The sequence below is a fragment of the Capra hircus genome, chromosome 6 (assembly GCF_001704415.2).
Source record: "Capra hircus breed San Clemente chromosome 6, ASM170441v1, whole genome shotgun sequence".
NCBI classification, from domain to species: Eukaryota; Metazoa; Chordata; class Mammalia; order Artiodactyla; family Bovidae; genus Capra; species Capra hircus.
Genome location: NC_030813.1, coordinates 375,270 through 401,234, shown reverse-complemented (window position 1 = coordinate 401,234; position 25,965 = coordinate 375,270). Strand labels below are relative to the sequence as shown.

The window sequence follows — 25,965 nt, the reverse complement described above, 5'->3', positions numbered from 1 at the left end:
GGATATGGCACCAATGTGCACAATGCAAAGTGTAAACAGATGTAAATAGTGAGGGAGGAGGCCAAGCCAGTGTGTTATTCCACACACTCCCCACAGCCTGATCACACTCAGACAGCCTCTCCCAAGGGCTGGCAGCTGACATTTCCACCCAAATCCTGGACTTTTGGCGTCACCAATATTTACTTATGGAAATAAAGGGGAGTGGCCTTGGCGGGAGAGGCGGGTGGAGGAGGGGTCTGGGGCCTAAGGGGCTCTGATTGCCTCACAGCACCAGAAACCTTGTCTGCTGTGATCATTAACCTTTCTGGAAAACGCAGCTAGCTGTTCTCTGAGGTCTGTCTTTAGAATGTGAGGAGAGCCACACAGATACCGCACAGACTATTCAGAGAGGGGTTCCCTTGTGAGCTTTAGCTCCACTGTGGAGTGGCAGAAAAATGAGATTTCACCGGTTCTTTCTTCTATTTGTCATGTTTATGATGAGTCTTCTACTTATTCATGGACAAAGAAAAGGTAGGACTTTTCCCATTTGTAACGGAGTAACTTGATTTCATATCTGTTTGTGTGAATGGGCTTCTGAGCCTGACTGTGTTTCTGTTGAAAATGGTCTGTGCTTGTTGTGGCAGGGAGTGCGGTGGGGATGGAGCGGGGGCGGGTAGGGTCGGTGGTTGAAGGGGGTTGGGAGTGAGTGTGTAGGAGTTCAGAAATATGTTTTCTATTCTGTTAGGTCTGTTATTTGGATATTTAAAAAAATAGCAAATGATGATAAATATCCTACCATTGCTTTTCTAAATTCAAAGAAAATCGATCCCAAAACTATCATAGTTACATTGTCCTTATAAGTAAAAAGAGTTGTTATTTCTAGATAGTTAGATGTGTCACTTTAAAAAGTGTCATTTTTTTATTATGCTTATAGAGCCAAAATAAAAAAGTCAAAAATCTGTATGGTCAGGATAATATTAAATTACTTGACACATTTTTCAAGGATTATATCTGTTCTGTTGTTCTTAATAGGAACTTAGTAAACAAAGTTATTTTAAAGTGTTTTTACTTCAAAACTAAACATCTAGGAGTTCAAAGCACTGGCAAGTTAAAAAAAATTAGTTTTTTTAAGGGAAAAAGCCAAGCCTAATTTAAATAGAGAGATAACATTTCTATCTAAATATGTTAGATTATTTCCTTGAAAGTATACTTATCCATTTACAACAGAAAATGGTGCATATAACTAAGTAAACATTCAGTTTCTGCCTTTTAGTTAACCAGAAGTTTGATCACTGAGATTAGTTCAAATGAGGTCTCCTGATCTGCCCTTTTTACGTAAATAAGAAAAATGTTTCAAATTAGCAACTCTGAAAGCAGATGATTCCTTCTTACTGTTTATAGCAATTGAATTGCTATTCAAACTGTTTCTCCTCTAAAATTACAGAACAACTTGGAAAATATTCTTGTGAAATATTTGTACTTAATTCACAACGTAAACTAAAAGGTCTAGGAGTATTTAGAAAGAAGTCATGTAGGAGGAGAATTTTACTATTAGGTCCCAGCATCAATATAAACTGTTAGGAATACTTGCCATGCATTTACATCCCATTCATTTTTTATATCACAATCATATCTGAACAGATAGCAGATAATCACAGTATAATTTGGATCTAGAATATTCCCTCACAATCTTCAGATTAAACAGCAACTAATTTTCTGTAAATGCTCTAATATTTTCCTCCCCCCCCCCCCAGCTAATTTGGCAATGAGAAGAAAATTGCACAGACACAACGGCCTTAAGAGGAGACGTATTCCTCTCCATTCACGAGTGCCCTTCCCCTGAGGTATTTCTGATGGAAAATGGTTTTGGCAATGTTTACATTTTGGCAATGTTCCAGGTCAGCTGTACCTGAGAATGTTTGTTCATATTTTGAATATGTGATAATGACTTTCTGTGATGTCCCTTGAAGTAATGCATACTATGGTTTGCATACTAACAGAGAAATGAAATGATATCTGGGAATTGCTCTAATAATTTGATGGGATAGATGAGGAAAATGTAGGAAAATCTTGATAACTATTGAATCTGAGTGATAGTTATATGAGGATTAATACTATTTTGTTTGTTTGAAAATTTACATAATTAAAAAATCAGGCACCAGAAGAATTTAATTAATAATAGATGTATCTGTAACTAGTGTTTTGAAAAAATCTGAATATATCCCTATGTTATTCAGAATAAGCACATTTCACATGAACACCATTCTAGGCTTGAAAATATTTGGACAAAATTTCCCAGCTCCACTAAATGAATGATGTATTAACCTCAATATTTAGTAGTATATTCTTCCTGAAAATGTTTATTTTTAGATATAAAATCAACTTAATGACATAGCAGTTTTCCAGCTTCGCTAATAGAATTAATATTGATGGTTGCATCCTTAAGGATATACTCTGAATAGAATTTTGTTCCTGATTTTACACCACCACCATCACCAGTAGTGTTGCTTGAATCAGTTAACTTGAAATATCGCCCAAGTTTAAATAACTTAATACAAAAATAAGAAATTGACATTCCATTGTAATTATTTTAAGCTTTCAATTCTAATGAAGTATATCTTCCTTTTAAAAAAGTCATAGAAATTTCCCTCAGCCTGGTTAACATAACAGAGGCAATTGCTAAATTAGTCTATTCTTTTGGCCTGTGGACTGGAGCATTTATGGCACTATTCATTCAGGGGAATAATAGTTGCTGTTCAGTTCAGTCGCTCAGTCGTGTCCAACTCTTTGCAACCCCATGGACTGCAGCACGCCAGGCCTTCCTGTCCATCACCAACTCCCAGAGCTTACTCAAACGCATCTCCATTGAGTGGGTGATGCCATCCAACCATCTCATTCTCTGTCGTCCCCTTCTTCTCCCACCTTCAGTCTTTCCTAGCATTATGATCTTTTCAAATGAGTCAGCTCTTCACATCAGGTGGCCAAAATACTGGAGTTCCGCTTCAACATCAGCCCTTCTAATGAATATTCAGGACTGATCTCCTTTAGGATGGCCTGGTTGGATCTCCTTGCAGTCCAAGGAACTCTCAAGAGTCTTCTCCAACACCACAGTTAAAAAGCATCAATTCTTTGGCCCTCAGCTTTCTTAATAGTCCAACTCTCACATCCATACATGACTACTGGAAAAACCACAGCCTTGACTAGACAGACCTTTGTTGGCAAAGTAATGTGTCTGCTTTTTAATATGCTGTCTAGGTTGGTCATAACTTTCCTTCAAAGGAGTAAGCATCTTTTAATTTCATGGCTGCAGTCACCATCTGCAGTGATTTTGGAGCCAAAAATAAATAAATAAATGGCTGCCGTAGCTGATATTTAATACATGCTTTTCAAACCAGTGAAAACCGTAGTAGAGCATTACATAAAGAAAGAGCAGTTCAGTAATAAGCATTTATCAAGAGGGCTGAGATAAAAAGCCAAATTCTCTACACCTGCATCTGGGATAAGTTACTCTTTACTATCAAAATATGAAAAATAAATTTGGGGGCAAAATCCAGAAAAATACAAGAGGAAGTTCTTGATCAGCCAATTATTAGAGACTAAAAGATGCTTTAAAAGTTCTTTTTTTTATATATTAAAAAATCCTTTGGTGTGTGTTGATAATGAATTTCAGTCTCAAATATATAATGGTAAAATCAGTGCTTAGAAGGAATGGAAGTTCAAGATTTTTCCAGGACTTTTTGAAGGTAACAAGAGGCATCTCGAAGTAGCCAGGAAATTCCTGCATTTTCAGGAAAAGATGCCTCACAAATGCAAACAAAAACCCTTTAGTCAGTCACAGGTTGTATTGGCTTTCTCCACAAACCACCTGCCTAAGAACTAGGGCTGTAAGTAAACAAGATAGAGTAGTGAAATTTGAACTGTCAAAGTTAAGGAAGATTTTGACCTGTAAACCAAATTTGTAAACCAAAGGGAAACTTAAGTTGAAAGCCATATAAAGCATTTAATAATGGCAATACTTTACAAAAGGCAGGTAATCCTTTTAAAGAACTGCTCAGGTTACAGCATTCATTTTCTTAGTGTTTAGGCTAGTCCTGCATTCCAGCTATAGTTCTTTGACGAATGTGTAAAAGTCACATTTTGGAATCCAGTGATAGTATAACAGCCAATGAAAGAGAAACATTAAGATAATTTCCCGGTGGGAAACTATTCAATATCCAGTGAACCATAATGGAAAATAATGTGAACAGGAATCTATATATATTCCTTATATATATGAATATATTCCTGAGTCACTTTGCTATACAGCAGAAATTAAAACATTATAAATCAACTATGCTTCAATAATTTTTTTGTAAAAAGAAAAAAGAAAAAAAAAAGATACTTTCCCAAGATCTTGCCAAACCAGTGCTCTAAGTGTTGTCTTCAGGTTTCATAGCCTGATTCTCACTATCCTGAATATTTGCATATTTTTCATATGTCTAGCAACCAAGATACTTTGACAGCTGTATAAAATGCCGTAAATATTTGTAGTGGAACTCTGAGGCTGAACTTTCCTTCATTTATCCACTTTGTTTTCTACAAGCTTTAGATAAAATCACCTGTCTTGACTTGATTTGGTTAGGGTTAAGGAAGATTGTAAAAGGACAGGTCACCTAAACAGTTGACTCTGAATTTTTAGAAATTAACCCTTTAGAGTGATTTAGACTTTCAGCTCGTTTGATGGGAAAGCCATGTTAACTTCACTCCATTTTTCCTTCTCCCAGAGTCTTTTTCAAAGATCCCCAGTGAGATTTCCTAATAGTTGAGCTAATTAAATAAAAAAATAATTAATATAGTTAATTAAATATAAATATTTAATTAAAGTAGTTACTTCAATATAAAATTTATTTTCTTGATACTCTTTTTTCTTAAAAATACTTTGGCAACACTTTCAGCTGTAAGTGAATTAGAGTGAAGGAAAGCAAAAGAAGGGTGTCAGGAAATCCAAATTCAAAGGTTGATGTGAAAGCTACAAAGTGAAAATGAGGTAGGGGCTTTGGACTCTCTTGATATCAACTTCCAACAGTGTCATCCTGCTATAGGCCTAATTTTATTGGTAGTATATGCTATCTACACATCCTGTTAACACATACTTTTTCTAGCTTTCTAATAATAATTATAATACATGTTCATGGTACAATATTTTTTTCTAATAGTCTGGAAGAATATCAAGTCAAAAGTAAAATACTTTCACACTCCCCTAAAGTCCATGCTCTTTTCTCAGAGGTAATGGCTATGAAAATAGTTTTGGTAAAGCTAAATTAACACATTAAAGGTAAATTAACACACTAATTTAAACTGAGACCCTTGATTGCCATCCAAATACAAGTGTTTATAGTTCTGTATTTTTAATAAAACAATTAATAAAACTGCTTTTTAATAAAACAATTTTATTGAATTGTAGTTGATTTACAATAGTATGTTTGTTTCAGGTGTATAGCCAAGCGATTCAGTTATAAATTTTTTTCAGATTCTTTTCCATTGTAGATTATTATAAGCTACTGGATATAGTTCCTCGTTGCTTATGTATCTTATGTATAGTAGTTGTTTCTGTTAACCCTCATTCTCCTCATTTTGTCCCCCATTTGTAACCATACATTTGTTTTCTATGTCTGTGAGTCTATCTTATATATATAGGTTCATTTGTATTATTTCATTCCACTACCACAGTGGGGCTTTTTATGCTTTCTCCACACCCAAACACTCTTGTGTGTGATCAACTTTGGTTCTGTCTGCCTTATTCTTAATGACTTAAAGTCACAGGCTTCTGATCAGCCATCCACCTCTACCAAATCTCTGCTCTGCCTCCAAACTCTTTCTGTCCTATTGTGGCCCTTCTCAGTTTTTGGCTTATCCAAAAGCCAACTTCTGCCTTTAATACGGAATCTCCATTTCAATGGAGCATTTTGTCTCTAACATTAGCAGGGCTCTCTGGAAATAACTCTACTTCCTTTTGGGTATCTCTCAATCCCATTCGGTTATATTTCAAACCTTTAATGACCTCTATCTAGTTCCCTTTAACTTTTTGAAATCCTTATCCAACTCACAGCAAGAGATAATTCCTCTTCCCAGAGAAAATGGAGATAATCAAGGTTCAAACTGGACCTGCCCTCAAACTACATGCATCTACATCTGTTTAATGTCCTCTGTTTTCCCTTCCTGGCATTTCATTAAGAGATTTCTCTCTTGGTTATGGGTAATCTCTCCATATCTCAGGAACCTTGATCCAACAATTACTCCCTTTCTTCCCCAGCAGATTCAATATGTTAAAACTGATCTATTTCATCTTTAAAAAAAAAAAAAGAAAGAAAGAAAGAAAAAAAAAAAAGGTGTGCCATTTATCCCATGGTGCTCTTTAGTGACCAACCCAGGTTCTTTTCTGCAGTCAGATTTCTTGAAAAAAGTGGTACTTCCTTTTTTCCCATTTAGTTTCAATGCACTGCTCCTGTAGCATTCTGGGAAAGGTCTCTAGTGACTTCCTTCTTCTTGAATCCAATGAATACATCAGCTGTCTCTGTGGGTCAAATAGTAGGATGAACTTTCCTTGGTTTCAATGATACCATACTCCTTTTTGACCATCTCTGGAATAAATCACTATGCTTTTCAGGACCTGCACAGGGTATCCAACTGCCTATATGGAGTCACCTCAGCTGCCCTGCAGAAACTTAAAGCCCAGGGCCATAGTAGATATATAGATATAAGCCACAGCTTCTGCACAGCTATTCCTATAACTCAGCTCTCTATTCCAATACCACTCATGTCATCAGGAAGGATTTCCCTGATGATCTTTTATGTAAAAAAGAAGTACCAAAATAAAATCTTAAAACAGTTTTTCACCCTACCCAAGATACTTCTGTTTTCCTTTTATTGGATAGTTTTTCTCCATAAAACCTAATGCCATGTGACATACATAACATATATTTACTTTGTTGTTTGATTAGTATCTTCCTCCCTTGTTGGAATGTAAGTTTCATGAGAACAGGAATTTGCTCCGGTCATAGATATATACCTGGTAACTGTCCTCAACTCTTCAGAAATATTTGATGAGTTATTGAATGAATAGCTAAAAATAGGTTCTTTAATTCTTCTCACTCAAATATTTCTCCTGTGTTCTCCAAATTGCCATGTATTAGGCACTGTGCTGTGAAATATACAACTTCTGAGCACAGTGCCCTAGTGTTCAGTTCTATGTGATTGCCCAGGCTTTCATTTCTACTTGATAACCTGCTTCCTCCTTTATCTCTATGACTATCTCAATGCCTCTTATAGCTCTCCAGCATGACCTCCACACCTGAAGTACTCACTCCAGCTTCCAGGTGTCTTTCTGGAAAGTCGTTTTTTATTTTATCATATGGTCTTTTTAACCTGTAATATCACACCTTGATTAAATGAGCTTGATTAAAGTGTTACACCTTGATTAAAATCCTTAACTGTCTGTAGCCTTCAGGAGGCTAAAGTGAGAACTTCCATAATTTAGCAAGCATCACTTTACAAAAGGTATCTTTCCAGGAGCACCTCTTCTCCCTTGTCCTCCCTCAAAGTGGGTAAGTGTTAAGAAGGGACTGCCTGAGTTCTAGCTCTGGCCACACAGCTCATCCCTTGTGAGCCTCCCTTCATTTTCAGGCCTGTAAAATTGAGCTAGTAAAGGCATGTACCTTATCATAACCATACCTACTACATAGTAAGTGTTAAACAGATAATAGCTAGAATTGTTACCATTACTTTAAAGTCAGTGCATTTTTCACGTCTTACTTTATAGCTACGCTTCTGTTCATTTATTCTTTTCCTTACTATCAAGTCATCCTTTGAGACACCTTCCCTGGTTTTGATACCTCCTACTGATTTTATTAAGTGCCCACTTTTTGCTCTCAGCACTATTTGTATACTTTTGTCAAAGTACTGGACTCACTGCATTGTAATAATGTGTTAACTGACTTGGCTCCTTCCCTCCCCCACCACCCCATGGTGGAAATTCTCTGAAGGCAGAGTGTGGGTATTCTGACTTTGTTAAATTAACATTTGTTAAGTGGGGCATAGTACAGAATAGTGAGCCTTATTTAAACAGCTGACCAGAGATATGTTGAAATAGAGAAGTTTATTACTTACAGGTCTGAAGGAAGCACCCAGCATGCCTCAAGGGGCCACGTGGGAAGGTAATTGGCAGAGTGCAGACAGAGAGAAGGACCATCATGCATGCATGTGGTGGTTTGCTTTGGATTCCTAGGCAATGAGTCAAATTGACCGATCAATTCAGAACAAGATTGGGGTTTTGGTCTGCCACAGTGGGTCTTATCTAAGAGGCACATAGGTAAACAGACCTTTGGGGCAGGGAGGGTGTTGGTCACAAGGGTTATTGGGAAGTCACCTCAGGAACTTCCATCTGCTTGTGACCTTTCACTGCTATCCAGGGCATGCACTTCATTCAGAGTCTGATACTGGTTTAAGGCCCCCACACAGAATGCATTCCTGGCAGCAATACCATGGGTCTAGCTTTGCTAGACTCTCAACATTCAGTTCAGTTCAGTCACACAGAGGTGTCCGACTCTTTGTGATCCCATGGACTATAGCACGTCAGGCTTCCCTGTCCATCACCAACTCCCAGAGCTTACTCAAACTCATGCTCGTTGAGTTGGTGATGCCACACAACCATCTCATCTTCTGTTGTCCCCTTCTCTTCCTGCCCTCAATCTTTCCCAGCATCAGGGTCTTTTCCAATGAGTCAGTTCTTTGCATCAGCATCAGGGTCTTTTCCAATGAGTCAGTTTTTTGCATCAGGTGGCCAAAGTATCAGAGTTTCAGCTTCAGCATCAGTCCATCCAATGAATATTCAGGACTGATTTCCTTTAGGGTGGTTGGATCTCCGTGCAGTCCAAGGGACTCTCAAGAATCTTCTCCAACACCACAGTTCAAAAGCATCAATTCCATGACCCTCAGCTTTCTTTATAGTCCAACTCTCACATCCTTACATGACTACTGGAAAAATCACAGCTTTGACTAGATGGAATTGTGTAGGCAAAGTAATATCTCTGCTTTTTAATATGCTGTCTAGGTTTGCCATAGCTTTTCTTCCCAGGAGCAAGTGTCTTTTAATTTCACAGCTGCAGTCACCATCTGCAATGATTTTGGAGCCCAAGAGAATAAAGTCTGTCACTGTTTCCATTGTTTCCCTATCTATTTGCCATGACATAAAGGGACTTGATGCCATGATCATAGTTTTTTGAATGTTGAGTTTTAAGCCAACTTTTTCACTCTGTTCTTTCACTTTTATCAAGATGCTCTTTAGTTCTTCACTTTCTGCTGTAATGGTAGTATCATCTGCATATCTAAGGTTACTGATATTTCTCCCAGCAATCTTGATTCCAGTTTGTGCTTCATCCTGCTTGGCTTTTCACATGATGTACTCTGCATATAAGTTAAATAAGCAGTGTGACAATATACAGCCTTGATTTACTCCTTTCCCTATTTGAAACCAGTCTGTTGTTCCATGTCAAGTTCTAACTGTTGCTTCTTGACCTGCATACAGATTTCTCAGGAGGCAGGTAAGATGGTCTGGTATTCCCATCTATTGAAGAATTTTCCATAGTTTCTTGTGGTCTACACAGTCAAAGGCTTTGGCATAACCAATAAAGCAGAAGTAGACATTTTTCTGGAATTCACTTGCTTTTTCTATGATCCAACAGATGTTGGCAATTTGATCTCTGCTTCCTCTGCCTTTTCTAAAACCAGCTGGAACATCTGGAAGTTCATGGCTCACATACTGTTGAAGCATGTCTTGGAGGATTTTGAACTTTACTTTGCCAGCGTATGAGATGAGTGCAGTTGTGCCGTAGTTTGATCATTCTTTGGTGTTGCCTTTCTTTGGGATTTGAATGAAAACTGACCTTTTCCAGTCCTGTGGCCACTGCTGAGTTTTTCAAATTTGCTGGCATATTGAGTGCATTACTTTAACAGTATCATCTTTTAGGATTTGAAATAGCTCAACTGGAATTCGATCACTTCCAGTAGCTTTGTTTGTAGCAATGCTTCCTAAGGCCCATTTGACTTTGCATTCCAAGATGTTTGGCTCTTGGTGTGATCACACCATTGGAATTATCTAGGCCATGAAGAACTTTTTTTTTTTTTTTTTTAATAGTTCTATGTTTTCTTGCCACCTCTTCTTAATATCTTCTGCTTCTGTTAGGTCCATACTGTTTCTGTCTTTTGTTGTTCCCATCTTTGCATGAAATGCCAAGCTGAACTTTTGCTTCCCTACATCTATGCTGTAAGTGTCTGCACTTCCAGGTATTGCTCCCTCATCTTACCAGGTTCAAACTCTGCCTCTCTCCCCCAGGATTCTCTTCCAACTCTATTTTCTGTATGAGGCTCACCCTGATCCAAATGGTTTAAATAATTTTCCACTCTCAACAATCACTATATTTTTACCAGTAGTTATTTAAAGGAATTTATCATATTCTACCTTATTTAATCAAATCATTAATACTGGAATATAAGCTCCTTGACAATAAGACTTGGCCGCTAACGTTTAGACTATAAACTTGCATAGTGTGGGAATAGCCTGAAGATACCTTTCAGTTCAGTTCAGTTCAGTCGCTCAGTCATGTCTGACTCTTTGCAACCCCATGAATCACAGTACTCCAGGCCTCCCTGTCCATCACCATCTCCCGGAGTTCACTCAGATTCGCATTCATCGAGTCAGTGATGCCATCCAGCCATCTCATCCTCGGTCATCCCCTTCTCCTCCCGCCCCCAATCCCTCCCAGCATTAAAGTCTTTTCCAATGAGTCAACTCTTCACATGAGGTGGCCAAAGTACTGGAGTTTCAGCTTTAGCATCATTCCATCCAAAGAAATCCCAGGGCTGATCTTTAGAATGGACTGGTTGGATTTCCTTGCAGTCCAAGGGACTCTCAAGAGTCTTCTCCAACACCACAGTTCAAAAGCATCAGTTCTTTGGTGTTCAGCTTTTTTCACAGTCCAACCCTCACATCCATACATGACTACTGGAAAAACTATAGCCTTGACTAGACGGACCTTAGTCAGCAAAGTAATGTCTCTGCTTTTGAATATGCTGTCTTAATTGGTCATAACTTTTATTCCAGGGAGTAAGCATCTTTTAATTTCAAGTATAGGGAATTCTTGCATGGAGTATAATATCTGTAGAATGTCCTGCACAAAACTAAATATAAAATAGAAAATTATTGTATTCTTAGTCATAGCCCAGTTGAAACTGTTTACCTCAGATTGGGGCTTGAATCCATGTGCTGGTACTTGAATCCAGCCTGGGACTCAAACCCATGTGGCCATGACTTGAACTTAGCCAAAACCCACAGCACCTCGTTTCCTTTATTAGGAAGCTCAGGTTCTTGATGTCTCATCACAGAAAGAATTCAGTGAGAGAAAAAGTGATAGATAAGAAGATTTATTCAGATTCAGAGAGAAGCAAACTCCACAGACCTCTGTGCCATTGTAGAGGACAAGTGCAGCTGAAAAATGTAGCATGTGGCATGTGGTTAGTTTGTATGGGCTGAGTAATTTAATATGCTAATGAACAAGAGGATTATTCCAACTATTTTGGGGAAGAGGTGGAGATTTCCAGGAATTGGGCTATCACCCATTCCTTGGTCTTTTGACAGTGTCTTGGGTCTGTCGTGGTGCCTCTGAATGTGTCATTTAGCTTGCTAGTTGAGAATCAAAGTCTAGTCAAAGTTGAATTGTCTGCCATCTTGGACCCCTTGATTCTAATCTGTTTATGTTGTGTCCTTGGGCTATGTCATTCTGCAGAAAGTTATGCCCTGTCCCTTTCCCTCCTGTTACACAGTGTCCAAGAATCATGTCAGAGAAAATCTTTAAAGTTCCTAATTTACTGATGATATCAAGGTCTTTTACAAAGACCCTGATGCCTTAATGATAATGCATACGATGTACTGAATTTATAAATATATAAAATGTAGTTATGTATGTTTATTATTATAATAAATGTTTATTCCTATATATGAAAAAATATATATGTATATATATGATAGACTAAAGCCTAATTTCAGAGTTTTCTTCACTTTGCAAACTGATTCCTCATTACAAAGACTGTAATAATTCTTTTTGCAGATATTTAGTTAAAGTAGCTATTATAGGGACTTCCTTGGTAGTCCAGTGGTTAAGACTGCACTTTTAATGCAAAGGGTGAGGGTTGCAACCCTGGTCAAGGAACGAGGACCCTACATGTCTCATGGTGCAGCCAAAAAATTAAAATGAAAAAAAAATAAATAGAGTACCTGTTCTCTATCATGTTCAGGAATCTAAAATGTCTTTGTAGCATAACTTTTTGTTCTGTTATTCAATTAGTGATATCAATTAAACTTTATTATTACATAGCAGTAATATATTTGAAAAATATACTGTTCTTAATAGCAAAAGAGTATTTAAGTGACTTGAGAAAAACAAAATCACTTTTAATTAACTTCTTCAACACATTTCACTTTTGGATGTATTCTGAAATTTTTAATTGTGTTGTATGTTATTAAATGCCACAGTTCTCTTGACATTATCATTAATATCAAAATGTTATATGAATTCTAAACTTTCTTGATCTTAAAATTATAAGCAGTTATCAATAGAAACTGCAGCCTGTCTTGCTGCAATCCTTGGGGTTGCAAAGAGTCAGACATGACTGAGTGACTGAACTGACTGACAGATCAAAAGAAATGTTCAAAATCTTTTCAGTGTATCTACAGTTCTTCAGAATATTGCTAATTTATAAATAAAACCCCTGATAATATTTTAATTATAAATTAAATCCTGTCACCATTCAAAATAAAATAACAATGTAAACCACATATCTTCTGCTTTACTTTGTTAAAATTCTATTAGAGAAGAAAAATAAGCAGAATATACAGTCTTTCCCAAGGGTTCCTCTACTGATTTCAGCCCTGCACACCTGTTGTCATATCCACAGCTTGGTCAGACACTGCCACTATTCCAACCTCATTCCAATGAAGCAATGACCATTGACTGGTCCCTTTCTTTTGCTAAGATTGTATAATTCATTATTTCCATAATTGCTGCCAGTATTACATGTTTTCCTGATGCTCTGTCTTCATCTCATTGTTTTGGAAGAATTCTGAAGTCTTCAGACAGACATATTATTGCTGTTGGAGAATACACAAGCAGTCAGATTGGAAATGCTTCAAATTCTTCATCCAGTCCCAAATTGTCTGGAAAAACCTGCATTTCTGTGGTCAACTTACTGCACTGCACTCCACAATAACTGTTTCCAACCTTTTCTACTCATTTTAAGTTTTAGACCATTATTTTAAAGAAGATGGCCTTGCCTCATATCATAGAGAAAAGGGAAGTCCGCACATGTCAGCTTCCAAGTATAAAACAAGACTCCCACCTAATCCAGTTCCCACTCTACCCACACCAACCCTCCTTTTCCTCTATGTGTCATGGAAGGTATTGCCTCCATCTATGCATGGATCCCTTTCCTTCTGACTTTCTCAGGAACCTAACTGGCAGACCATCTCAATGAGAATAAGAAAAAATTATTTATTTCGAACTTGCTATAGCAAGGGATTCAGCTACTGTTACTCTTTGTCTATTATGAATAATTCTGTTCTGGACATTCATGCACAAGTTTTTGTTTGTACATATGTTTTCAGGTCTTTTGGGTATATACCCAAGAGTGAGATTGCTGGATTATATAGTTTTTCTGTGTTTAACTTATAGAGGAACTGCCACAATGGTTGCAGCAATTTATATCCCTTACAGCATTATATAAGGGTTCCAATTTTTCTATATTCTTACCAATACTTGTTATTATAGCCATAGTAGTGGATGTTAAATGGTATCTTACAGTGATTTTGATTACATTTCTCTAATGACTAATCATATTGAGCATCTTTTCATGTACTCATTGACCATGTGTCTATCTTCTTTAGAGAACTGTCTATCCAAATTCTTTGCACTTTTTTTTTCAATTAACTTACTTGTCTTTTAATAGTTAAGATGTAAAGTTCAGTTCACTTGCTCAGTTGTGTCCAACTCAATGCATCACCATGGACTACAGCATGCCAGGCCACCTTGTCCATCACTATCTCCTGGAGCTTTCTCAAACTCCTGTCCATCGAGTCAGTGATACCTCTGTTGTCATCTGTCATCCTCTGTCATCCCCTTCTCCTCCTGCCTTCAATCTTTCCCAGCATCAGGGTCATTTCCAATGAGTCATTACTTCACATCATGTGGCCAAAGTAGCCTCAGCATCAGTCCTTCCAATGAATATTCAGTACTGATTTCTTTTAGGATTGAATGGCTTGATCTCCTACAGTCCAAGAGACTCTCAAGAGTCTTCTCCAATACCACAGTTCAAAAGCATCAATTCTTCGGCACTCAGCTTTCTTTATGGTCCAGCTTTCACATCCATACTTTTATATATTTGAATACATAGCCGTCATCAGATACATGATTTGAAAGTTAGTTTCTTCCATCCTATTATTTGTCCTTTCACTTTCTCAGTGTTGTCTTTTGAGCACAAAAGTTTTTAGTTTTGGTAAAGTTCAATTCGTCTCCCCCCCCCCCCTTTGGTTGCTTGTGCTTTATATGTTGTATTAAAAATACCATTGACTAATCCGAGGTCACAAATACTTTATATTTACATTTATATTTCCTTCCAAGAGTTTTATAGTTTTGTCTTTTATATTTATGACTGTAATATTTAGAGTTAAATTTTGTGTATGGTGTGAGGAAGGGGTTCAACTTCTTTTGCATGAGGATATCTAAATTCTCTAATACCATTTGTTGAAATTACTATTTTTCGCCCACTGAATTACCTTAGCACTACTGGCATTACTGTCAAAAATCTGTAGACCACAAATGTAAGAATTTATTTCTGGACTTTCAGTTCTGTTTCATTGATCTGTATGTCACTGCTTGAATTAATCCTATAAGAGTCCTATTGATTATTGTAATATTGTAGCATGTTTTCAATTCAGAATGCATGAGTCCTCCAATTCTGTAGTTATTCAAGGTTTTGTTGGTTATTCTAGTTCCCTTGAATTCCCATACAGATTTTAACATTAGCTTGTAGTTTCTGCAAAAAAGTCAGCTGTGACTTGGATAGCAGTATGTTTAATCTGGAGATCAATGTGAAAAGTATTGCCTTTTTTTTAAATTAATGAATTAGTTTTTGAACTATGTTGGCTATTTGTTGCTGCAGGTGAGCTTTCTCTAGTTATGATGAGTGAACTTCTCATTGCAGTGACTTCTCTTGAGGAGCATGAATTCTAGGTGTGCAGGCTTCAGTAGATGTGGCTTGCAGGCTCAGTTGTTGTGGCACAGGGCTTCGTTGTACCTATCATACGCTAAGTCACAACAACAACAACAGAAATCAATAATTTAAAAAGACTGAAATCATCAAGCAACTTTTCCAACCACAATGTTATGAGACAAGAAATCAACCACAAGTAAAAAAAAAAAAAAAAAAAAAAAAAAACAGCAAGAAACTATAATTGCCTTCTCTGATAAGCATATGTAGGCTAAATAATATATGACTAAGCAACCACTGTTTAGTAACTGTTGAAATCAAAGAGGAAATTTTAAAATTCCTTGAGACAGAGAAGGTGGAATTGTAATTATCCAAATTCTGTGGGACATAGCAAAAGCAGTTCAAAGAGGGAAGTTTATAGTGATACAAGCCTTCCTCAGAACCAAGAAAAATCTCAAGTAAACAATCTAACATTATACCTGAAGGATTTAGAATAAAATTGAAACCCAAAATTAGTTGAAAAAAAAATGAAGAATAAAAGTAGAATAAAGATTAGGGCAGAAATAAATGAAATAGAGACAAAAATTTTTAAATAAAAAAGATAAGTGAAACATATTTTTTTAATTAATAAACATTTAGCCAGACTCATAAGTAAAAAACAAAAAAATTAAAGAGGGCCCAAATAAATAAAATTAGAAATGAAAAGGGAGCAGATACAACCAACAGCACAGACAGAAATACAAAGACTCATAAGAAATTACTATGTACAATGATACTCCAATAAAATGAATAACGTGAAAGAAATGTATAAATACCTAGAAATGTACAGTCTCCTGAGACTAACTAAATAAGGAAAAATAGAAAACATGAACAAACTAATTACCAGTAATCAAATTTATCAGTAATCAAAAAACTCCTAACAAACAAAAGTCTAGGACCAGAGGCCTTCACAGGTAAATTCTACGCAACAGTTGAAGAAGAGTTAACACCTTTCTTCTCATAGTAATCTAAAAAAACTGAAGAAGGAACACTGAAAATCCTTCTATGAAGCCATTGTATCATCAGTTCAGTTCAGTTCAGTCGCTCAGTCGTGTCCGATTCTATGTGACCCCATGAATAGCAGCACGCCAGGCCTCCCTGTCCAGCACCAACTCCCGGAGCTCATTCAAACTCAGGTCCATCAAGTCGGTGATGCCATCCAGCCATCTCATCCTCTGTCATCCCCTTCTCCTCCTGCCCCAATCCCTCCCAGCAACAGAGTCTTTTCCAGTGAGTCAACTCTTCGTATGAAGTGGCCAAAGTATTGGAGTTTCAGCTTCAGCATCAGTCCTTCCAATGAACACCCAGGACTGATCTCCTTTAGGATGGACTGGTTGGATCTCCTTGCAGTCCAAGGGACTCTCAAGAGTCTTCTCCAACAAAGCATCAATTCTTCGGTGCTCAGCTTTTGTCACAGTCCAACTCTCACACCCATACATGACCACTGGAAAAACCATAGCCTTGACTAGACAGACCTTTGCTGGCAAAGTAATGTCTCTGCTTTTGAATATGCTATCTACGTAGGTCATAACTTTCCTTCCAAGGAGTAACTGTCTTTTAATTTCATGGCTGCAATCACCATCTGCAGTGATTTTGGAGCCCCCAAAAATAAAGTCTGACACTGTTTCCCCATCTATTTACTAAAGTCAGAAAAAGACTCCAAAAATAAAATAATTATAGGCCGGCCAATATCACTAATGCACATAGATGCAAAAGTTTGCAACATAATATTAGCAATCCAAATTCAACAGTCTATTAAAAGGATAACACATCATGATCAAGTGGGATTTATTACAGAGATGGTTCCATATCCACAAATAAATCAATATGATAGAACTGCATTAACATATTGAATAAAAAAATGTATGCCTTTCTCAATAGGTGGAGCAAGAGTTTTTGACAGTGCAGTGTCTATTTTCGATTAAAAGTTTCAAAAGAGTGGGAATAGGGAGAACATACCTAAGCATAATAAAGATCATATATGACAGAAGTAGAGCCAACATCATCCTTAACAGTGAAAAGCTGAAATCATTTCTTCCAAGATCAGGAACAAGAAATATTTGCCCACTCTTGCTAATGTAATCGAACATAGTATTAAAAGTACTTGCCACAACACTCAGGCAAGAAAAGGAAATAAAAGTATTCTAATTCAGAAAGAAATAAATGAAACTGTTACTGCTTGTGGATGAGATGATGCTATATATAGGTAGACCCCAGCCATTGTGGCACATGGGATGGGTTTTGTGGAAGAGAATTTTTCCATGGACTTCGAGTGGGCAGTTTCAAAATGATTCAAGTGCATTACATTTATTGTGCACTTTATTTCTATCATTATTATGTATAAAAATAAAGCTCCACCTCAGATAATCAGGAATTAAGTCCCAGAGGTTGGGGACCCATGCTATATGCAGAATTCTAAGGATATCATAAAAACTACTAGAACTCATCAATGAATTCAATAAAGTAGCAGAATACAAATTACACAGAAATCTATTGCATTTATACGGGTTAGTAGAAAGAGAAATTAAGGATACAATCCTATTTACAATTCCATCAAGAATGAAATACCTAGGAATAAATGCAAGTAAGGAGGTGAAATATATTCATAAAACTATTAGACATTGATAAAAAGTAAAGATTAATACAAATGAAAGATATACCATGTTCATGAACTGGAAGAATTAATATTGTTAAAGTTACCACATTACCTAAGGGAATCTACAGAGTCAATGCAATTCCCATCAAAATACCAATGACATTTTTCTCACGAATAATTCTAAAAATTCTATGGAAATGTGAGAAACCCTAAATAACCAAAACAATCTTGAGAAAGAAGAAAAAACTTTCAGATCATGGTCCCTGATTTCAAACTGTATTATGAAGACACAGTAATCAAAACAGTATACTACTGGCATAAAAACAGACACATAGACCAATAGAACTGAATACTGAGGCCAGAAATAAACTCATGCAAGGATGGCCAGTTAATCTACAATGAAGGAGGCAAGGGTCTACAATGGGGTAGAGAGTCACTTCAACAATTTAGGAGAACTGGACAGCTATATGCAAAAAAATATACTACTTTTTAAATATACTACAGTCAGAAAAAGGAATATACTAATCTCAAAAAAAAACCTACTTTTGACATCATATAAAAAATTAACTTAAGTGTAAAGCTTGAAACCATAAAATTCCTAGAAGAGAAAAATAGATGGTATGCTCTTTGACATCAGTCTAAGCAATATTTTTTTTTTGATCTGTCTCATGCAAATGCAGCAAAATGAAAAATAAACAAATGGGACCATATCAAACTAAAAAAAATTGCATATTGTAGGAAACTATCAACAAGTCGAAAATATAGCTGAGTCAATGGGGGAAGATATTTTTCAAAGGATAATGCAATAAGGGGTAATATTCAAAATATACAAAGAACTCATACAACTCAAAACAGACTGGTTCCAAATAGGAAAGGGAGTATGTCAAGGCTGTATATTGTCACCCTGCTTATTTAACTTATATGCAGAATACATCACGAGAAACACTGGGCTGGAGGAAGCACAAGCTGGAATCAAGATTGCAGCACAAGCTGGAATCAAGATTGCCAGGAGAAATATCAGTAACCTCAGATATGCATATGACACCACCTTTATGGCAGAAAGTGAAGAGAAACTAAAGATCCTCTTAATGAAAGTGAAAAAGGAGAGTGAAAAGTTGTCTTAAAGCTCAACATTCAGAAAACGAAGATCATGGCATCCGGCCCCATCATTTCATGGCAAATAGATGGGGAAACAGTGGAAACAGTGGCTGACTTTATTTTTGGGAGTTCCAAAATCACTGCAGATGGTGATTGCAGCCATGAAATTAAAAGACATTTACTCCTTGGAAGGAAAGTTATGACCAATCTAGACAGCATATTAAAAAGCTGAGACATTACTTTGCCAACAAAGGTCCATCTAGTCAAGGCTATGGTTTTTCAAGTAGTCATGTATGGATGTGAGAGTTGGATTATAAAGACAGCTGAGTGCAGAACAATTGATGCTTTTGAACTGTGGTATTGGAGAAGACTCTCCAGAGTCCCTTGGACTGCAAGGAGATCCAACCAGTCCATCCTAAAGGAGATCAGTCCTGGATATTCATTAGAAGGACTGATGTTGAAGCTGAAACTCCAATATTTTGGCTACCTGATGGGAAGAGCTGATTCATTTGAAAAGACCTTGATGTTGGGAAAGATTGAAGGCAGGAGAAGTGGATGACAGAGGATGAGATGGTTAAATGGCATCACTGACTCAATGGACATTAGTTTGGGTAAACTCTGGGAGTTGATGATAGACAGGGAGGCCTGGTGTGCTGCAGTTCATGGGGTCGCAAAGAGTCAAACACGACTGAGCAACTGAACTGAACTGAACTGAACATACAACTCAACATCAAAAACAAAGAAAGACAAAAATAACTTGATTAAAAAATAGGCAGAGGACCTGAATAGACATTTTTCAGAAGATATAGCCACCTACATATGAAATGATTCTCAACAGTCTCCAATCATCAGGAAAATGCAAATCCAAACCATAATGAAATTTTGCTCCTACGTGAAAATTAGTTATATTTTGCTCTACCATATATTTAAAATGGATTGCTTTTGTTGTCATTCAGTCACTCAGCTGTGTCTGACTCTTTTGTGACCCAATGGACTGTAGAATGCCAGGCTACTATCTCCTGGAATTTGCTCAAACTCAATCCCATTGAGTCAATGATGCCATCCAACCATCTCATCCTCTGTTGCCCCTTCTCTTCCTGCCCTCAATCTTTCCCAGCATCTGGATATTTTCAAATGAGTCAGCTTTTTGCATCATGTGGCCAAAGTATTTAAGCTTCAGCCTCAACATCAGTTGTTCCAATGAATATTCACGATTGATTTCCTTTAGGGTTGACTGGTTTGATCTCATTGCTATTCAAGGGACTCTGAAGAGTCTTCTCCAGCATCACAGTTCAAAAGCATCAATTCTTTGGTCCTCAGCCTTTTTTTTCATTGTCTAGTTCTCACATCTTTGATCCCTGGGTTGGGAAGATCCCCTGGAGAAAGGAATGGCTATCCACTCCAGTATTCTGGCTTGGAGAATTCCATAGACTGTCTAGACCATGGGATCGCAAAGAGTCAGGCACAACTGAGTGACTTTCACTTTCGCATCTGTACATGACTACTAGAAAAACAATAGCTTTGACTATATGTACTTTGTAGACAAAGTAATTTCTCTGTTTTTCTTCCAAGGAACAAGCATCTTTTAATTTCATGGCTGCAGACACCATCCACGGTTATTTTGGAGCCCAAGAAAATAAAATCTGTCACTGTTTCCATTGTTTCCCCATCTATTTGCAATGAAGTGATGGGACCAGATGCCATGATCTTCGTTTTCTGAATGTTGAGCTTTAAGACAACTTTTTCACTCTCTTTCACTTTCATCAAGAGGCTTTTTAGTTCCTCTTCACTTTCTGCCCTAAGGGTGGTGTCATCTGCATATGTGAGGTTATTGATATTTCTACCAGCAATCTTGATTCCAGCTTATGCTTCTTCCAGCCCAGCGTTTCTCATGATGTACTCTGCATACAAGTTAAATAAGCAGGGTGACAATATACAGCCTTGATGTACTACATTCTCTGTTTGCAACCAGTCTGTTGTTCCATGTCCAGTTCTAACTGTTGCTTTTTGATCTGCATATAGATTTCTCAGGAGGCAAGTAAGATCATCTTGTATTCCCATCTCCTGAAGAATTTTCCACAGTTTGTTGTGGTCTACACAGTCAAAAGCTTTAGCATAGTGAATGAAGCAGAAGTAGATGTTTATTTTTTCTGGTATTCTCTAGCTTTTTCTATGATCCAACAGATATTGACAATTTGATCTCTGGTTCCTCTGCCTTTTCTAAATCTAACTTGTCCATCTGGAAGTTCTCAGTTCACATACTGTTGAAACCTGACTTGAAGAATTTTGAGCATTGCTAGCATGTGAAATGAGTGCAATTGTGCAGTAGTTTGAACATTCTTGGACATTGCCCTTTTTTGAATTGGAATGAAAACTGACTTTTTCTAGTCCTGTGGCCATTGCTGAGTTTTCCAAATTTGCTGGCATTTTGAGTGCAGCACTTTAACAGCATCATCTTTTAGGATTTGAAATCGCTTTTTGACCTGCATACAGGTTTCCTAGGAGGCAGGTAAGGTGGCCTGGTATTCCCATCTCTTTAAGAATTTTTTCATAGTTTGTTGTGATCCACACAATCAAAGGCTTTAGTATAGTCAATGAAGCAGAAGTAGATGTTTTTCTTAAAATCGTTTGCTTTTTCTATGATCCAGTGGATGCTGGCAATTTGATCTCTGGTTCCTCTGCCTTTTCTAAATCCATTGCATTCTAAGTCTAATGCATTACTAATTACTAAGCAATAGTCTAATAGTACTAAGATTAGTACTATTCTAGTACTGAATTGTCTTATAGTACTAAGATTCCTCAGGACTATTTTAAAAAATTGAACTATATAAATAGAAAACCCAGAGATAAATCCATATACCTATGGACACCATATCTTTGACAAAGGAGGCAAGAATATACAATGGAGAAAAGACAAGTCTCTTTAACAAGTGGTGCTGGGAAAACTGGTCCACCACTTGTAAAAGAATGAAACTAGAACACTTTCTAATACCATAGACAAAAATAAATTCAAAATTGATTAAAGATCTAAATGTAAGACCAGAAACTATAAAACTTCTAGAGGAAAACATAGGCAAAATACTCTCTGACGTAAATCATAGCACGATCCTCTATGACCCACCTCCCAGAATAATAATAAAAGCAAAAATAAACAAATTGGACCTAATTAAACTTAAAAGCTTTTGCAGAACGAAGGAAACTAAAAGCAAGGTGAAAAGACAGCCTTCAGAATGGGAGAAAATAATAGCAAATGAAAAAACTGACAAAGAATTAATCTCAAAAATATACAAGCAACTCCTGCAGCCAAATTCCAGAAAAATAAGTGATACAAACAAAGCATAGGCCGAAGACCTAAACAGATGTTTCTCCAAAGAAGACATACAGATGGCTAACAAACACATGAAAAGATGCTCAACATCACTCATTATCAGAGAAATGCAAATCAAAACCACAATGAGGTACCATCTCACGTCGGTCAGAATGGCTGCTATCCAAAAGTCTACAAACAATAAATGGTATAGAGGGTGTGGAGAAAAGGGAACTCTCTTACACTGTTGATGGGAATGCAAACTAGTACAGCCACTATGGAGAACAGTGTGCAGATTCCTTAAAAAACTGGAAATAGAATCGTCATACAACCCAGCAATCCCACTTCTGGGCATACACACTGAGGAAACAAGAATTGAAAGAGACACGTGTACCCCAATGTTCATCACAACACTGTTTACAATAGCTAGGACATGGAAGCTACCTAGGTGTCCATTGGCAGACGAGTGGATAAGAAAGTGGTGGTACATATACTTGACTCCTTATCTCCACCTTGCCCTTCTCTGCTTCCCTGTCCTCACTGGTAATCACTAGTTTGGTCTCTTTATTCATGCGTTTGGTTTGTTGTTGTTATATTCACTAGTTTGTTGTATTTTTTAGGTTGTACATATAAGTGATATCATACAAAGAAAAGAAAGAAAAACACCAATACAATATACTAACACATATACATGGACTTTAGAAAGATGGCAATGATGACCCTGTATGCGAGACAGCAAAAGAGACACAGATGTGTAGAGTGGACTTTTGGACTCTGAGGGAGAGGGAGAGGGTGGGATGATTTGGGAGAATGGCATCGAAACATGTATACTATCATGTAAGAAACGAATCGCCAGTCTATGTCCGATGCAGGATACAGGATGCTTGGGGCTGGTGCATGGGGATGACCCAGAAAGATGTTATGGGGAGGGAGGTGGGAGGGGAGGTTCATGTTTGAGAACGCATGTACACCTGTGGTGGATTCATGTCAATGTATGGCAAAACCAATACAGTATTGTAAAGTAAAATAAAGTAAAAAAAAAAAAAAAAGACAAAGTGTTTGTCTTTTTTAGGGACAATTTTATTAGTTAGATAAAATACACCAAATTAAGATTTGGGTCCTGATATCTTTGATTTGATCAGTAACTTTCTTAGCAGGTGCAAGTATCAGGGTCAATATCCAAAATGATTTTAAAAATAGTTAAGACTACCAGTGTGGGTCACTGAGCAAAGAAGGTTTATTAGATGAAAAATAATTTAACATAAAACCCTCTTTAATAGCATAAATTCAGACCATTAAAGAAATACAATGCTGTATTTATATTGAAAGGTAAGTAAATATGAAGTTAATTTCAGCACCAAAAAACCCTAGTAACTTTTCATAATTAATTGGCTATAATAAGAAATTAAGAATGAGTACATTGGTTTGTTGGATAACAATTCTTATATGTTTCTTTCTCCTTTGCTTCCAAATATAGGTCTTCTCTATCTAACTTCACTGAGTCTGTCAGAAGAAGACTGAAGGAAAAGATACCCGCCCACATAATACTGTGATTGTTTAGAAGTTCCTCTATCAAAAGGAGTTGTTTGAAAGCACCTGGTAGTTTATTAGTTTCACCTGGATTCTCTTCTTCCTGGTTCTCTTGTAGGGAGAAAATAGCAAATTCAAATGCAATTCGAGTCTGAAGTATAGTTACTTGCTTGCAGAGCAAAATTATTTTATCTTTTTCTGCACATTGTTATTCTTACTCGGTTTAAGAAGAAAAACCATTTAATGTTTTAGAACTTTATAATAATAAAATATACACGTGTTTAAAATTGTTCTTTCCTAGTCTTATAAATTTTCAAAGGTATTAGAATTACTTTGTATATGTATGTTTTTTTTTTTAAATCCTAAATTTGAGATCAATTGCATTGACTATCTGGTTTTGCAGAATAAGGAGAAAATAATTAGTTAATTATTTATATAGAAACACTAAGAAATAAACTGTTAATTGCTGCCAGTTTTATATAATAGGCTTTAATGTTTACGAATGTAGTTTTTTACTTTGAATATAATATCCATTTAAACTTGTAAAAGAAAGTCTGAAATACTAATTGTAGTTCATTTTATATTACAACCAAAGTGTTCATTTCTGAACCTGTTCTTCAACATGTCATCATAAGAATCTGGTGTTTGTTTTATTTTTCTCTTAAAAGTTCTTTGCAATTTCTAACATTTTCAGAAGACAAAAAGAAAATTTATACAGTTTAATCAAGATGGCTAAGGAGATCAGAAGTAACTGTGCCACCTCAATTTACAGTCATGGGTAACTCAGTGAAGTGGAGCAGATAGAGAGTAGTGTAAGAAAGAAGAGTTGTAAATGTTAATCTCTTCTTTCTTGGTTCAGTCCTTTCTAAACTCTATGAAATCAGTGAAGGTTTTGGTCCTTTCATCATTTTCGCTCTCCTTTACAGAGCCAGTGATCACATGTCACATGTCCACAGTGTCCAGGGTGACCCCACCTCCCAGACCCAGTACCTGGGCTTACATGTCAAGTCTCCAGGGTTACCCTCTCCCAGACCTTGTACCTAGGGTCACATGTCCACAGTCTGCATGGTGTCACTCACCCCACCCTGAATATTGGTCACATGGCCACATTCTCAAGGGTGACACCCCTCCCAGACACTGTACCTGGATTCTAATGTCTGCAGTATCCAGGGTGACCCCCAAGCCCATATACATGGGATCACAGTCTCCAGGGTCAACCTTTTCCCAGACACTGCACTTTGGGTCACAAGTCCATAGTCCCCAGGGTGACTCCTCCCTCCCAGAACCTGTACCTGGGGTCACATATCCAAAATCTCCAGGGTGTCCCACATCCCAGGCCATGGCCTTGGGGTCATTTGTCCAGGTTCCAGGGTAAACCCATCTCCCAACCCTGTACCTGTGGTTGCACATCCACACTCCCTAAGGTGACCCCAGCTCTCAGACCCTGCACCTGGTTCTCACATCCAATCTCCAGGGTGACTCCCCTTCTCAGACCCTACACCTGGGGACACAGGTCCACAGACCCTAGGCTGAATCTCTCCCAGACCCTGTACCTGTGGTTACAAGTCCACGGTCTCCATGGTGACCCCCTCCCAGACACTGTACATGGTGTCACACATTCATGTCTCCAGGATGAGGAGCTGGCTTCACATATCCAACGTCTCCCACATGACCCACATCCAGTCCCTGTACATAGGGTCACATATCCACAGTCTCCAGGATGATGCCCCCTTTCTGGCCCTGCACCTGGGATCACATGGCCACAGTTGGCAGGGTGCCCCGTATCACCAAACCGTGCACCTGGAGTCATATGCCAATAGTCTCCAGAGTGAGCCCGCTCCCTAAACCCTGCACCCAGGGTCACACGTCCACAGTCTCCAGGGTGACCCCCCTCCCAGGCCTTTGACCTGATATCACACTTCCACAGGCTCCAGGGTGACCCCTCTCCCAGGCCTTTGACCTGAGATCACACTTCCACAGGCTCCAGGGTAAACTCATCCCAGACCATCCCCCTGAGGTCATATGTCCACAGTATCCTAGGCGGCACCCCTCACACAAAATGTTTCTGGGGTCACATGTCCACAGTTTCCAGGGCAACTCCCCCTCTCCCACCCTAGACCTG

At 37.6% G+C, this 25,965-nt stretch overlaps 1 protein-coding gene across 1 annotated transcript; it reads left to right on the top strand.

Annotated features, from left to right (window-relative positions):
- APELA (apelin receptor early endogenous ligand) lies at positions 235 to 24,203 on the top strand. The gene is made up of 3 exons (XM_013977216.2): positions 235 to 510; positions 1,734 to 1,823; positions 23,791 to 24,203. Exons 1-2 carry the CDS (start codon positions 435 to 437, stop codon positions 1,820 to 1,822), a joined length of 165 nt encoding a protein of 54 aa, XP_013832670.1. The 5' UTR covers positions 235 to 434; the 3' UTR covers position 1,823; positions 23,791 to 24,203.

Excerpts from the sequence above, each read along its gene's own strand:
- APELA (XM_013977216.2), top strand. The coding sequence starts at position 435 with ATGAGATTTCACCGGTTCTTTCTTCTATTTGTCATGTTTATGATGAGT. Across the intron at positions 511-1,733 it reads TATTCATGGACAAAGAAAAG|CTAATTTGGCAATGAGAAGA; the intron begins GTAGGACTTTTC and ends CCCCCCCCCCAG.